This window comes from Triticum aestivum, chromosome 6D (assembly GCF_018294505.1).
Source record: "Triticum aestivum cultivar Chinese Spring chromosome 6D, IWGSC CS RefSeq v2.1, whole genome shotgun sequence".
Taxonomy (NCBI): domain Eukaryota; kingdom Viridiplantae; phylum Streptophyta; class Magnoliopsida; order Poales; family Poaceae; genus Triticum; species Triticum aestivum.
The window spans coordinates 392,218,763-392,234,811 of record NC_057811.1 but is presented as its reverse complement, the minus strand read 5'-3'; the positions used below and the strand labels follow the sequence as shown (position 1 = coordinate 392,234,811).

The 16,049-nt window shown below is 46.6% G+C and overlaps 1 protein-coding gene across 5 annotated transcripts; it reads left to right on the top strand.

Annotated features, from left to right (window-relative positions):
* Positions 1–6,955: 6,955 nt before the first annotated feature.
* On the top strand, positions 6,956–11,002 carry LOC123145306 (E3 ubiquitin-protein ligase makorin). Of its 5 annotated transcripts, none has more exons than XM_044564684.1 (7): positions 6,956–7,193; positions 8,125–8,212; positions 8,320–9,098; positions 9,351–9,420; positions 10,011–10,108; positions 10,231–10,264; positions 10,416–11,002. In XM_044564684.1, exons 1-6 carry the CDS (start codon positions 7,183–7,185, stop codon positions 10,262–10,264), a joined length of 1,080 nt encoding a protein of 359 aa, XP_044420619.1. In that variant the 5' UTR covers positions 6,956–7,182; the 3' UTR covers positions 10,416–11,002. The 5 variants fall into 5 exon arrangements, 4 of the variants coding, with proteins under 4 accessions (XP_044420619.1, XP_044420618.1, XP_044420616.1 ...); XM_044564683.1 differs by having other exon boundaries at positions 10,409–11,002; XM_044564681.1 differs by having other exon boundaries at positions 9,994–10,108.
* The last annotated feature ends 5,047 nt before the right edge of the window (positions 11,003–16,049 follow it).

The following is a 16,049-nucleotide window of genomic DNA, read 5'->3' as shown; positions in this document are numbered from 1 at the left end:
GAACGTTCGCTTTTTAGTTTTTCTTTTCTTTTCCTTTTCTGTTATCTTTTTGCCAGGGACCCGTCTGCGATTAAAGTTTTTTTCAGTTTAGCCCCTGGTTCTCAAACGACCATAACTTTTTGCTCGTTAGTCGGAATTAGATGAAACCAACGTCCACTTCTTCGTTACGATCCCCTCTTTCCAGTAAAACAACTTAAACATATTTTTGAAAGTTTTAAAATTTGAATTCAAACAGTTTTGTATTTGAACTTCGTTTGATCGTAACTTGAGTTTTATAACTCCGATTTAGTTGATTCTTTTTGCAAATCAAAGCTCTTGACCTAAACTTTCTGATAAGGCCAAATTCGCATAATTTTGGTATTGTTAGAAATTGTTTTATGTTGCAAGAGTTATTTGCTTGGTTTTGATGATTTCTGAACTGTCTTCTTCGTTCTTTCCGATCTTTTGCATGATTGCTTATGTGTGGTTACTATTGCTTGCTTACGATAGATTGACCGGAGTGTGGCGAGTAGATCTATCAAGAGTGTTGAGTGAGTATCATCTTCATCAAAAGTACAGGCAAGTTCACACTTTGATCATACTTTTCATTACCCAGTTTTTATGCATTAGTTTCAACCCTCAAACATTGCATGGTTATGATCTGAATAACATGTGGGTTTTGGGAAGTAGATGAGGTAGTACCTAGTGCCCTATTTATTATCAAACCTTTGGGAGTTACTTCTACGTTGCTTATATTGTTATGCTATGCTCGTAGACGTGGATTGGGTTTGAGTGAATTTTCCATGACAGATGTGAGATTGTTAATTAATGGTTCAACTTAAGGTGGCTACTTTAATTTACATCTGGGTGGATTGAGGCACCTGGAGAACCCAGTGTTGCCTCTATTTTTGGATATCCCGGAGTACCCGTGTGATCATCCTATGGACCGCCACCCAGACTCAAAGGGATCATAAGATTATTCATGCTAGAAACTTCCGTGTGCAGCCACAAGCCATTATGGGCTCTGGCATAGTTGAGTAAGTTGTATGAGCTCTTGAAGAGGTGGACTAGCAGATGTAGGGGGATTGTAGGTGTAACGGTCTGCCCGGAGTAGAGAGTAAATGCTTCTGAAAGACTCTGTCTCGATCATCTGTTTCTCAAACACCAAGTAGTGCGAGAAATCCAACGGGGGAGATCGATTCTTGTGGGGAAAAGTGCGCAAACCTCTGCAGAGTGTACAAACTAATCATGATTAGCCGTGTCCCCGGTTATGGACATCTTGAGTATCTAGTTCCTGGATTATCATGTGTATCTCATCATGTTACTTAATTTAATTTGATTGGGTTAATCACGTTCTTAATTGGGATTGAGTTGGAGGTACCTTCTCAATGTTTAACAACCACCATGATAGTTAAATAAAATTTATTCCTTTGTGGTAGGGAAAATTGGCTTTTCGCAAAAACATATTGATCCTAGAGCTTTCCACCAGCCAAATATGCATGTAGTGATAGCCATTGTTCATCATTTCTCTATGGTGTGAATTTGCCAGTACATTCAATGTACTGACCCTTTGTGGCTGCAACGTCTCATGTTGCAGGATTCTTACGACGAGTAAGTGATACGTTAGGGTTACGATTTCTACACTCAACTTTGCCGTTGGTGTTGATGGGAATCCACAACCTTGTTACTTCCGCTATTTGGATTGAGGTAATAGTATTTACGTTATTTTATACATGTGATTTACCTTTGTTATAAATCCTCGAGTACTGTGTGTGTCAGCATACCGATCCAGGGATGACACTTAAGCACAGAGACTTGACGGTAACCAGGAGGACATGGAGACGGATGTTGGTACGAACATGGAGGCAACCAGCCTTGGGGCCGCTGGTAAACTGACGGGGCCGCATGTGGCGCCCCGTTAGGAGCAATGAATTTCCTGAGTTGGAACTGTCAGGGCGTTGGGAACAAACTGACAGTTCGAGATTTGGTAGCTTTAGTAAAGGCTACCGAGGCGAGGATGGTGTTCTTGTGTGAAACTTGGCAAAATTCAGAAAAAGTCCGTCGTTGCGTAATAGACTAGGTCTCAGAGGTTTTGCTGGTGTCGACAGTAATGGTCTTAGTGGAGGTCTTGCTTTGTTTTGGTGTGATCAGTTGTACGTTGATGTCGAAGATATGAATGAAAGGTTTATCGATGCGTATGTCCATGTGTCCCCTTCTGAACCGCTTTGGCGTCTTACTTGTGTTTACGGCGAACCCCGAGTGGAAAACCGACATCGTATGTGGACAAGTTTACAAAATTTGCGGGCAAAGTCAGACCTCCCATGGTGCGTTATAGGGGACTTTAATGAAGCCATGTGGTCGTTTGAGTACTTCGCAACAACACCACGAAATGAGAATCAAATGGTAGCTTTCAGGGATTCTCTTGAATGCTGCGACTTGGTGGATCTGGGCTTCCAAGGCCCCCCTTTTACGTATGGAAATAAGCAAAGGTGGAATAGAAATGTTAAAGTACGGCTGGACCGAGCAGTGGCTGATAACAAGTGGAGAAATTTATTCACGTCTGTCAAGGTGGTACATCATGTGTCCCCATGTTCGAATCACCTCCCAATATTGTTAAAATGCGAGAAGGATGAAGAGAAAATTTTCAAGCCATGCTACAGGAGGTATGAGATATTATGGGAACGTGATGAAAGCCTACCGGAAAGGGTGGCGCAGGCATGGGAGGAGGCAGGTGCAAAGTTTAACCTTGGTGATGTGAGAGCTGGGCTTAAAAGTTTACTGCTGAAACTCCATGACTGGGGTAAGAAGAGATTCGGCAATGTAACAAGAGAGTTGGAAAAATCAAGAACTAGACTAGAGGAACTCCTGAACATGAATGCGGACAGAGACGATTAAAAAGGTAAATGATCACATAAATGAACTACTCTACCAAGAAGAGATGTTATGGCTGCAATGTTCACGCATTGATTGGCTTAAGGAGGGGGACCATAATACAATTTTTTTTCGCCTTCGTTTGGCGCGCTCGAAAAAATAAGGTTAAGATGCTAGTGGACAACAATGGCGTGGTGCAGAAGGACCATAAGGTAATGGGGTCAATGGTTCAGGAATATTTCAAATCCATCTTTACACGAGATAACAATCTGAATCCATCGCATGTCACTGAACTTTTTAATCCGATTGTTACTGATGCAATGAACGAGCAGCTGTGTGCAGAGTTTTCAGAGAAGGAAATAGCTGATGGCCTCTTCCAAATAGGCCCACTTAAGACACCAGGTAGTGATGGCCTACCAGCACGCTTTTTCCAGAGGAACTGGAGTATTTTTAAGGAGGAAGTGGTCAGGGCGGTAAAAGAGTTTTTTCGCACCGGTATTATGCCTGATGGAGTAAATGAAGCAATAATCGTGCTCATCCCGAAAACTGATGAACCAAAAAGAGTTACAGATTTTAGACCCATCAGCCTCTGCAATGTCATTTACAAGATAGTTGCCAAATGTCTGGTTAACCGTCTCCGACCTTTGCTGGAAGAAATAATTTCTCCATTCCAGAGTGCTTTCGTCTCTGGGAGGCTCATCACGGACAATGCTCTTTTAGCATTTGAATGCATTCATGCCATACATCAAGAAAAGAAACCGGACAATAACTACTGTGCATACAAATTGGATTTATCCAAAGCTTATGATGGCGTTGATTGGGGATTCTTGGAGCGAGTGATGACTAAATTGGGTTTTGCTCATCGGTGGGTGCAATGGATTATGACGTGCGTCACCACGGTGAGATATACTGTAAAATTTAATGGAACCCTTTTAGAATCCTTCGCACCGGAGCGTGGTCTCCGGCAAGGTGATCCCCTTTCGCCTTTCTTGTTCCTTTTTGTGGCTGATGGTCTCTCTGAGTTGCTGAAACAGGGTGTGCGAACAAATGTTATTGAACCCCTAAAGATATGCCGTGGTGCTCCTGGTGTCTCACACCTTTTGTTTGCGGATGGCACTTTACTTTTCTTCAAGGCAACACAACAGCAAGCAGCCGCAGTCAAGGGGATTATTCAAGCATATGAAGGTTCTACGGGACAGCTCATAAACCCAGCTAAATGTTCGATCTTATTTGGACAATCTTGCCTACTGATGAGCAACTGAATGTGAAGCAGGAACTTGATATTCAGCAAGGAAACTTCGAAGAGAAGTACCTCGGGCTACCGACGCCGGAAGGGAGGATGCACAGGGGTAGATTCCAAAACCTTCAAGTGAAACTTCTGAAAAGGATTTGTATCTGGGGTGATGGTAACATGGCAGCAGGAGGGAAAGAGATCTTGATAAAAGCAATTGCCCAATCTATTCCCACATACATCATGGGAGTTTTCAAACTCCCTTTCTCTGTATGCGATGATCTAACTCGAATGGTTAGGAATTATTGGTGGGGTTCACAGAAGGGAAAGAGGAAGACCCATTGGATGTCCTGGGAGAGCATCATAAAGCTGAAAGCTATGGGAGGGCTTGGATTTCGGGACTACAGACTCTTCAACCAGGCCCTTCTTGCCCGACAAGCATGGCGGCTCCTAACTAATCCAGAAAGTCTGTGCGCAGGTCTTGAAGGCGAAATATTACCCTCATGGTCGTTTGGAGGATACTGTGTTTACAGGGAATGCGTCATCAACGTGGCAGACCATCACGTACGGCCTTGAGTTCCTCAAGAAGGGGCTTCTCTGGCGGATTGGGAATGGCCAACAAGTACGCATATGGCGTGATCCTTGGCTCTTGAGGCCGGTTTCATACATGCCTATTTCTCTACCAGGAAGGCAGGCTCCGCCGCGTCGCTGAACTGGTGAACGACCACGGAGGGTGGGGCACACAACTACTCCAACAAAACTTCGCCACTCCAGACATCGACAAAATACTCAAGCTGCGACCGGCACCACGCATGGAGGACGTCCTGGCTTGGGGCCCGGACCCGAGAGGCTTGTTCTCCGTCAGGTATGCCTACAAGCTCGGCCTGGAGGAGAAACTTCGCACGTCTATGTGCGCCATGAGCAGGGCACCGGACGGCAACCGTGCCGTCTGGAAGGCATTGTGGGGGTGCCCTGCTCCCTCGAAGGTACGAATATTTGGCTGGCGTTTGGCTACGAACACTCTTGCGACAATGGAAAATAAAAAGAGTAGAACTATTGAAAAAACTGACATATGTGTTATTTGTGGCATCGAACTGGAGGATACGTTCCACGCCGTCTGCAGATGTCCGATGGAGGGTGCTCTATGGGACACCATGAGGGAGTCTTGGCCTATACCTGCCCGGGAGGAGATTCAGAACACCGGAACGGAGTGGCTCCTGCACCTTCTCGCCAGCTGTGACGAAACCCAGCGGATGGTCATCTTGATGATATTCTGGCGCGCATGGCATTGCTGGAATGAGATCACGCATCACAAGCCTGCACCACCAGTACAGGTGTCAACACGCTTCCTCAACGGCTACATCGAGACTCTTCTATGTATCAAACAACACCCCAAGGGAGATATAGTGAAGGGCAAGATGGTGATTCAGCAAGTAACTCATCGACCCAAGGCCATGAAGCAAGCAGAAACAATTGTGGCTCGATGGGAGAAGCCCCCGGCTGGCTGGGGAAAGCTAAACGTGGATGGTTCCTTCATCCATGGCGAGTCCACGGGAGGGGCCGGAATGGTGCTGAGAGATGACACAGGAGCAATCATATTCTCATCCTGCCGTTACCTGCGTTCGTGCTCCTCACCGATAGAAGTGAAGCTGGCTGCTTGCCTTGAGGGAACGAGCCTGTCGATTGCACACATAGACAAGAATCTCATCATTGAGATGGACTGCAAGGAAGGGGTTGAGCAGCTGAATGATACTGGCACAAATAGATCACCCGTTGCTGGTCTAATGCCTGGACTCGTGCATTTGGCGTTGCTCTGTTTCAGGTAAGTCGTCGTCGGCAGGCTGGGAACGCCTGGTTCCGCCCCTGTGGTTTCCTGCGATGCAATTCATGCAGGTTCTAGGGTGAGCATGTCCATCGCTCACCGGTGCGGCGCCTCGAGCCAGGCGAGGAGGCAGGGGCCTTCTGTGACGATGGATCTGGATGGATGTGTCTCCCTCAAGCCCAGGCGTTTGGCAATGGCGTGCTTTGCTCCGTCGTCGGTGCTCTTTCCTGAGCCGTTTAGCATTTTTTGTCTTGGTTCTCGGCATGTATGGGTTCCTGGCATCTCTAGCTATGTGTTCTTTGTCCATCTTCTAGCTAGCTAGCTTGTTGTATGCCTCTGTGAGCTGCTCCTAGGCGCCCTTGTATCTTTGTCGTTTGTTTTCTTTCCTTTTAGTTGGAGTGTGGTTGTATTTCGGAGTTGTAATCCTGGCCGGTTGATGGCTTTGTTAATTCAAAGCCGGGCTCTTCTTGAGCCTACGTTTCAAAAAAAAAAACCCTTCTACCTGTCATCCGGCCACACAAATTCCTGCATGCTGGAAGGTCATGCAATGCTGCTGCACATTGCATGGCGCAGATGGGACGAGGCGCTCAACGCACTGCTATCTGGTTTCACTCAGGGCCAGATGATTTACCCATGATTTGTGAGAACGAGTGTAATGACATTACTTAACTAATATATACTCGTTTCACCCGCAAAAAAAAAAACAAATGGAGTAATTAACTTGCAACTCTCCTCTTCTTCTTAGTTAATAGAAATCTTTTACCTTCGTCTTTTTTCCTTTTTTTCCTTTATAAAACACCAAAGAGAGAACGGCGCGCGTTTCCTTCCACTATAATAATCACGCTTCCTTATCGCGGGCAGCCCACGACGTCACGTTCGCCGCTGCCTCCGGGAAAAAAGCGGTTGCCCACGCAATCCGGCGGGAGCGTAGCGGCACGCCCTCCTCGCTTCCCCGCGTCCTTGCTTTGACCATCCTGCCCCCAACCGCCGGCCCCCTTCCCCGCCACGCTCCAGGGGCAGAACCGTCACCGCCCGCCCCGCCCGTCCCTCTCCCCCCCTCCCGTTTATAGGAAAAGAAAAACATCCCCCGCTGGGCCGCAGCGGCACCACCACCCAAAGCAAAGCGGAGCTGCGGAAGCGCGAAGGGGACGCAAGGGAGCGAGGCGCTGCGCGGCAGCGGGCAAACCCTAGGCGTACGGCGGGCGCCACAACCCCCGGCGGAGGGCAGGCTCCGCACGGCTCGGCTCGATTCTGCCGGCTCTGACCCCGCCAAGCGGCCATGTCGAACAGGTACCGCGTTTTCTCCGCTCCCCTAGCTCGCTCCGGGGCCTCGCGGCCGATGATTCGAGCTGGTTTAGGCGGTTTCGTTGAGCTTGAAGAATCGGTGCCCATGAAGAGCGTGGCGATTTTGGTTTGGATTTAGCTTACTGTGCTACCCTTCGTGGTGCGCGCGGCCAGGAGGCGGCCATGATTTGAGTGAGGTTGCTGCTTTTTTTTTGGGTGTGATCTGAGGTAATCGAGCTGGCGCTGGCGTGGCAGAGCATGCAATTTCAGATTCCAGTAAGTCTCTGGCCGCTGAAGTGGCCGATTGGAGGGGTCATCGCTAATGTCATATGGTTGTGGCTCTGGTTGTGGTATGCTGTGAATCACTATGTGTTGATTGGGTTTTCTATTGAACCGCCCGGGTTTTATTGCCAATCAGGTGCTGGTACAAATGCAATGGTACCGCGCCTACAATTTAACACCTGGTTGCAATTTAGTTGGCGAAAATGAAGGGGATGGTGACTTCTGTAGAAATAGGACAGGTGGTCACGGTACGTACAATTGACAGAAGGGAATGATGGTGTTGGCAATTAATGTCTGAATTCTTTATAAGTAAGTGAGAGCAAAATTACAAGGTAACAATGATGTATTAGCGAAAAGAATAGACGACAAATGCAAGTCCTGAATACATGAGACCGTGAGCGACACTTGTCTGAATGATGATCTGCGAGGAACTGATCACCATGATTCCTAGTATAGTGATATGTTCTTATTTGGCTTAGGAGTCTATTGAGGAGGACTGCGTATCAGTACTGTGCAGCTTATGAAAGTGTAGCTTTCAACTAGCATTTTCGCAGTTCCCTTTCTAATTTGTTGATTTTTTTTCTACTTTGATTAGAATCTTTTAATATCGGTGGAATCACTTACAGATTTTTTTGTTGCTTTCTATGTCCATCAGGTCCATTTGCAAGTTCTTTGTGAATGGTGCTTGCTTTAAAGGAGACTACTGCCAATTCTCCCATGACTGGAATGATCAACCAAATGATGTAACATTATTAACTTACATATTTACTAATCTTCTGGTCAATTTGCATTCATAGCCTGCACATTCATAACAGTCTAGTGTTCATCACCGTAATGCTTATTCATGCAGGTCTGCACATTTTACCAGAACGGTGTGTGCTCTTATGGCAGTCGTTGCAGATATGAACATGTTGAAGTTTCTTCTGAATACACCCCACCATCAACTACTGCAGCACTTGCACCATCCAACTCTTATCTGTCTTGGTGTCCTCTTTGTGAGGGGGAAATAGATGTGAGCAACCAGACACACAAAAGTTTATCGGTATGCTCTGTGCATCAGTCTACCTGGAGATTTGATGATGAAGATTGCATTCCAGAGGATGGGAACAGCTTGTCATCAGCACTAACTGCACAAAACCAAGCGCTCCACCCACTTGCTCATCTGCCCATATGCTCTTTTGCCGCAGCTGGAACTTGTCCCTATGGGAAAGAGTGCCCTCAGATGCATGGGGATCCATGCACATCCTGTGGAAAACAGTGCTTGCATCCCTACCGGCCCAGCGAAGGTGGGGCTCATATCAAGCTCTGCAAGAGAAACAACAAACGTCTTGAGACCTTGAAAAAAAGTGAAGAGATGGAATGTAGTGTGTGTTTGGACCGTGTGCTTTCAAAGCCCACAGCAGCGGAAAAGAGGTTTGGGCTTCTACCTGAATGTGACCATGCCTTCTGTATCACATGCATTAGGAAGTGGCGCAGCAGCTCTCTTACATCTTCTATGGATATCGACTCTACAGTCAAGGCTTGTCCAATATGCCGCAAAGTCTCGTACTATGTCATTCCTAGTGCTACATGGTACTCCTCGAAGGAGGAAAAACAGGATATAATTGACGGTTACAAGGCCAAGCTCAAGTAAGATACCTTATTCTTCATTTAGTCTTAACATGATGCCCGTCCTTATGTGGTCAGTATGGATTTTTACTTTTTGAGATGGAAATACGGAAATTCTTAAGTTAGTAACAACAGATCTAATGGTTGCATGCATCTCACTATATGATCGTTAAGTTAATAGTACCTCAAGAGAAAATTTCATTTGTAGTATGTTCTTCAGAGTAGATGTCGATTCATGTTACATTTTTCTAAGCCACAAATATGTTATTGCAGGTCGATTGATTGTAGGTACTTTGACTTTGGAAGGGACACTTGCCCCTTTGGTGGTCGATGTTTCTACAAGGTATACATATGCTGATCTCGTTCAGATTTAAATCTAGCATCATGTATACATCTTATATAATGTTTGAATTATCAACTGAAACTTGACTAGTGCCCCAGAGTGATATTTTGCCCGTTGTTACCTTCTCATACTTAATGTGCAGCAGCAGTTCCGAATGAAGCCTAACTAAAATACTAATGGCAGTAACTTCTCTCTCAAAAAAATTAAAAATAAAATAAAAATGGCAGTAACTTCGTAACTGCTGATGATAAGTTGTGCAAATAATTTACCATAGTTTGAACTTTGAACTAGCGCCTCCACATAAGACCGGCAATATTAAGTTTTTGCAATCAGTGCTAGCTTAGATGACGTGGAATGTTGAGAAGAGAAGCTAAATGGTGTGTTCATCAAAGCCATGCTTTGTAAAATAGTGACTGTCAGATGACCTTGGAATATGACCATTGTAATTTGACTCATGTAATAAACTGTGCAAAATAATACTCCCTCCGATCCAAATTCTCTTCTTCTTTATTTCTATATTAATCAATTGTCTGTTTTCCTATGCTCTTTGCTTCTTCGGTTTGACTCGTGCAGTACTGTATGTTCACCAGCATGCCTACACCGATGGGCGTTTGGAGGAGCCGGCAACGGTGGCAGTGCTTCATTTTCATGCCGACAATGGTAGTATGGAGCATGCAAGAAATATTGGGTTGGTACTCTATTGGTGGTCTTCTCTATATAATGTATAACCTCTGCTTGCTTTCTGATGAGAAATTCTGATGTATAACCTCTGCTTGCATATCCGATGGAAAATTCTGTTCCAACATGTAGATTGGCGTACTTGCTCAGCCGGTTACATCTGTAGGTAAGACATCAAACCATATATCTCAAATTAAGGTCTGTTTTGGTTGGATGCAATTCTTCCAATACCGTTCTTCCATAACTAAGCTGAGGTTGCAATTATCTGACCATGCATTTCTGAATTTTGTTTTCCGCTGAACATTCAAAGCATCCAGAAGGAAGCTGTTGAGAAGAGAAGTACGTACTTACTTAGGGAGCCATAACTTTCTCTCCGGCTGGTGGTTGCTGCCAACTTATAATCCAAGGTAGTCAGCTGCTGTAAAAGCACTCCGGCTGGTGGTTGCTGCCAACTTATAATCCAAGGTAGTCAGCTGCTGTAAAAGCAGAGGGTTCCTGACGGTTGATCCTGTCTTCTCAAGAATTTCGTGGTTCTACTCTTTACTGCTGAATGCAGAAACTTCAGTTTCCTGCCGTAAATCTCCAAAAAAGTTACAAGACAACTGTAAATCTAACGGCAGCGGAGATGTCATGCCTCAGGTCATCACGGGTTCCTTGTCATGAACAATCGTTGTGTTGTCTTTGGGCTAGGAGTTCTCCTGTCGAACATCAGAACTTCACGTCGTTACCTTGCCTGTGTACGAAAGACACTGTATATACTCGTAGTGGTACATCCTGTCCGTTTCTCGTCCATGGAGTAAATAATTTGTTCAGGCTATAAAGGTAGAACAGTGCAACGCAGATCTTTCTATACGTGAATTTATGCTTTGGCCCGCGGGTTGAAGCCTGTAAGGTCTCGGTGCTACTCGCAGTGCAGGTCCCATGTACTCCCTCCGTAAAGAAATATAAGAGTATAAGATAGTAATCTAAACACTCTTATATTTCTTTACAGAGGGAGTACTAGATATTTACACGAATTTTGCAACTTTACCTTGTTGGACCTAAGAAGGCTAGAACGAATTTGACCTGAACTTCGTTGTCCTTCTCAGTTTATTTCCTCGTTCCTAATTTTCATTGTAAGTTGTTTGAGATATCAAGCAGTCAGTGCGGAGCTCACGAATTTCAAGTAGATAGCTCGGTTCATTTTCCCGTTACTGCCTTTTGTGGGCGAGTTTACTGGGAGGAAATCAATCAAATGTTGAATTGTCTAAATCTAACAGGGAAAACACTGAAAGCGTCTTGAACTCACACGTACAGTACCTTGCTTTCGTCTGTACCTCACCTACCTACCTTCTTCCATGCCAAGGCTGTAACCGGACTATGTATCTTTCTACGTACGCAATCGACCGATCGTGAGGGGAAATGTGTGCTTGATTCAGGTTATTAACAGCTAGACAGCCCAGCTTGATTCTCTTAGCTCAAGACAAATTTATAAGCGCGGAAACCAACGAGCAACAGAACATCGGGCGGGGCAATAGGATGAGGAACTCCTAGTCCCCTGATCCTAGGTGGTAGTATTACGGGTATCGCTGTCTTCAGGTTAGTTGCCTTTGAACATAGGCAGATGGGGGCAGGTCGAGCAAAGAAAACAAGAACTCGAATGCAAACATTGAAGAAAAGATGAACAGAACACGCACACCAGAGACAGATTACGCGGCACCGGAGATGTAAAAACAGAACCACCATCCAATATTTATTCATAGTCATAGAAGAACCGGCGACACACACGAGACGGAAATAATACACGCAGCAATGTATGATACAAAAGAATAAGCAACGGAGTCACGCCCACGCCCCACTCAGACGAACACAACACAACCCATCACTACTCGGTACTACTGCTCCCCCTAAACTCAAGAAGCGACCGTCGCCGTCGCCGGAGGCCGGACGAGCGGCGACGCACCGCCACCAGCAGCAGCTCACCGCCTACTGTGCGACGAGCAGGGACAGCACGGCGGAGCAGGCCACGGCCAGCACCGACGCGGCGGCTCCAGCGGCCGCGCCCGTGACCGGGGCCGGCGCCGGCGGCATGCTCGCGTCCATCTCCTGCGCGGACGCCGCCGCGAACAGCAGCGCGGCCACGGCCACGACCACCACGGCTGCGCGAGACGCCATTGCTGCAGGGATGTGAGACGGCGAGGCTGGCTTGGCTTGGCTGCTAAGGTGGTCTGTCAATCAGAGAGGTGGGGAGTGCGGTGCAGGCTGCTTATCGCTTAGCGGTGGTGAGAGTGGGGGAGGCACCGGGAGGGGTATATATGGAGGCGCGGGCGCGGCGGTATGGGGTCCCGGCGCGCGCGACGCGTGGGTATCGCCGCGCGACACGTCGGGGGCGCCGATGGCGGAGGTGGCGCGAGGCGGGCCGGTCGGAAGTCTCGGCGCGCGCACGCGATTCCCTCGGGGCTGACGCCCACGGCCCAACCGGCATGACGCTGGCGCCGCAACCAACCGCTGCGCGCGCGTTTCCTGCACGCCTCCGTGACCAGCTGGGCCAAGGCCGACATCGTACCGGTCGGTCGGCGTGCGTGCGTGGTGAGGCGTAGCTGCGTACGCTGGGTTGCCTCTCTCGCATGGTGGTAGGTGTTGGAAACATGAACAGAATAATTTTATTAACAGAAATACTAGATAAAACATGACCAGAATAGTAGTGATAAAACAAGCCATGCGGTTTGACAAAGAGAAGGTAAACAGCATCTTCATATATGAACTGTAACTAAACATATCTAGAGCAGACAATATAGCAAGTTGCATATATGAAATAGAGTCTAACATATCTAGGGCAAATACTAGAACAAGAAACTGTAGCAGGACCTCTAATAGAAAGGAGAAGAACACGTACGGGACAGCAGCAGCAGAAGCGCTGGACTTGGGGTCGGTGTCCTCGCCTGCCATGTCGTCGAGGAGGTCGTGGACGTCGGGGAAGAAGTCGTCGTCGGGGAAGTAGTCGTCGGTGACCGGATCGTCCGTGATGAAGCAACCAGTAGTCGCGCTGAGTGCTCCCCAAAAACCTTATCACCCTTCTCCCGTACATGACTCAAAAGGTGCGGTTTTGGAGGCCTACTATCCCGACGTGCGGTGCACGCCGCAAGCCGGGATGAGGAAGACAGCAGCAACTCAGAGATGGAACCGATGGCGAGGGAAGGAGTAGTTCTGGTCGGAGATGAAGCGAACAGCCAGCAGCCGAAGGGCTGCACCGTTCGCATTAATCTTTTCAGCTTCCGTGTGACCTTTCGTATACCCGTAGTGCGTGGCAAAAATTTAAACATCGGCTCGGCTCATTCCCGCAACCCGCAACCCGCGGCGCGTCGCGTCGTGACGAGGCGAGGCGTGGCGTGGCGTGGCGAGGCGGGCGGCGGAGGAGGAGCGCGCGTGGATGTCCCTCTTGTTCTCATGCTGATACAAGTGGGGAAAGAACCTCCCTTATAAAGAGTTCCAACTCCCTCTAAACTAGCAATGTGCGACTAAACTTTAGTTTCACCTCTTGCCTTGCACGAATGGGCTGCGTGGGCCTCTAGGATTTATTAAGAATTTCTGAAACTGCTAGTGGGCTAGGCCCAAAATAGACAAAATTTCAGCAATCCCCCACCAGATCCCAGAGGCACACAAAAATTGCCTTTGGTTCCAAAACACTGTTTTATATACCGGTACTACAGTGGAGACTGTTAAGTTGAACTTCCACCTAGAACTCTATGCTACACTAATAAGCAACTTGAACAGTGGACTGGGCCTTGAACTGCAAGTTTTCTGCGAATCTAGCTTCACATAAAGCCTTGACCGATACGTGGCTACCATGTGTCTTCCCCGCGGGTGGAGCTTATGCGTCATACTCCGTGACCTTTCATGAGTTTACTAGAGAGAACCCTACTCTCATAGATTGCGACGTTTGACAATCAGACTCATATAGGTGTGTTCTTCAAAAGATGTTCTGCAGGATAACATCTCTGCTTAAATGAGCCACTTAAAACACATTAAGATATACATCAACCTGCCATGCAGATTAGGAGAGTATTGCATCAAATGGAGTGGTATTGTGAATAGTAAGGATACTCTCCTCTCAGTTGACCAACAACTTGTCTTCCACATCTAATTCAGGGGATCTCCGATCACAAAGAATAGGTTACCATTATGAACAACTCATATTGTGGGTCTCATACCCATATCCCTCGATGCATTATCTATCACATTACGTGATAGACCCTTAGTAAAAGGATCTGCCAGATTTTTAGACGTTTGGATATAATCCAATGCAATAACTCCGGAGTTTTTCATTTTCCTGACAGACTTTAACCTTCTCTGAACGTGTCCTGATGACTTCATGTTATCCTTTGAGCTGCTCACTTTCGTGATCACAGTTTGATTGTCGCAGTTCATAAGGATACCCGGTACAGGTTTCTCAACAACCGGCAAGTCATTCAAGAGCCGACGAAGCCAATCTGCTTCGACCGTAGCTGTATCTAGTGCTGTGAGTTATGCTTCCATTGTTGACCTTGTTAAGATGGTCTGCTTGCAAGACTTCCAAGAAACAGCGCCACCTCCGAATACATATCCGCTCGTGGCCTTTATCTCATCAGCATCTGAGATCCAGTTTGAGTCACTATACCCTTCAAGCACCTTTGGGTGCCCGGTGTAGTGAATTCCATAATTTGCAGTGCCTTTCAAATAACGCAAAACTCTCTCTAGAGCTTTCCAATGCACATCTCCTGGTTTTGAGACAAACCAACTCAGTTTGCTAACAGCAAAAGAGATGTGAGGTCTTGTAGCACTTGCTAAGTACATAAGCGAGCCAATAATCTGAGAATATTTCAATTGATCTCTAGCAATTATTCGATTCTTTTGAAGTAACACACTTGCATCATAAGGTGTTGGAGAGGGCTTGCAGTCACTATAGCCAAAGCGACTCAAGATCTTTTTCACATAGTGAGATTGAAGCAATGTAATCCCACCATCATCGTCTCTCAACAACTTGATGTTCAGAATGACATCAGCCACTCCTAAATCCTTCATCTCAAAACAGCGAGATAGGAAATTCTTGACCTCCATAATAACATTCAGATTTGTTCCGAAAATCAGTATGTCATCAACATACAAGCAAAGGATAACTCCCTCGCCCCCACCATGGCGATAGTACACACATTTGTCAGCTTCGTTCACAACAAAGCCTGCAGCTGTTAAAGTTCTTTCAAACTTCTCATGCCACTGTTTGGGTGCTTGCTTGAGTCCATACAAAGACTTCAGCAACTTGCACACTTTTCCTTCCTGACCATCTAGTACAAACCCATCTGGTTGTTCCTGTTGGAAATATGCCCTAGAGGCAATAATAAATGGTTATTATTATATTTCTTTGTTCATGGTAATTGTCTATTGTTCATTCTATAATTGTGTTATCCGGAAATCGTAATACATGTGTGAATACATAGACCACAACGTGTCCCTAGTAAGCCTCTAGTTGACTAGCTCGTTGATCAACCGATAGTCATGGTTTCCTGACTATGGACATTGGATGTCGTTGATAACGGGATCACATCATTAGGAGAATGATGTGATGGACAAGACCCAATCTTAAGCATAGCTCAAAGATCGTGTAGTTCGTTTGCTAGAGCTTTTCCAATGTCAAGTATCTTTTCCTTAGACCATGAGATCGTGCAACTCCCGGACACCGTAGAGTGCTTTGGGTGTGCCAAACGTCACAACGTAACTGGGTGACTATAAAGGTACACTACGGGTATCTCCGAAAGTGTCTGTTGGGTTGGCACGGATCGAGACTGGGATTTGTCACTCCGTGTGACGGAGAGGTATCTCTGGGCCCACTCGGTAATGCATCATCATAATGAGCTCAATGTGACTAAGGAGTTAGTCACGGGATCATGCATTACGGTACGAGTAAAGAGACTTGCCGGTAACGAGATTGAACAAGG

Excerpts from the sequence above, each read along its gene's own strand:
- LOC123145306 (XM_044564681.1), top strand. Across the intron at positions 8,213-8,319 it reads GGAATGATCAACCAAATGAT|GTCTGCACATTTTACCAGAA; the intron begins GTAACATTATTA and ends TTATTCATGCAG. Across the intron at positions 9,099-9,350 it reads GGTTACAAGGCCAAGCTCAA|GTCGATTGATTGTAGGTACT; the intron begins GTAAGATACCTT and ends ATGTTATTGCAG.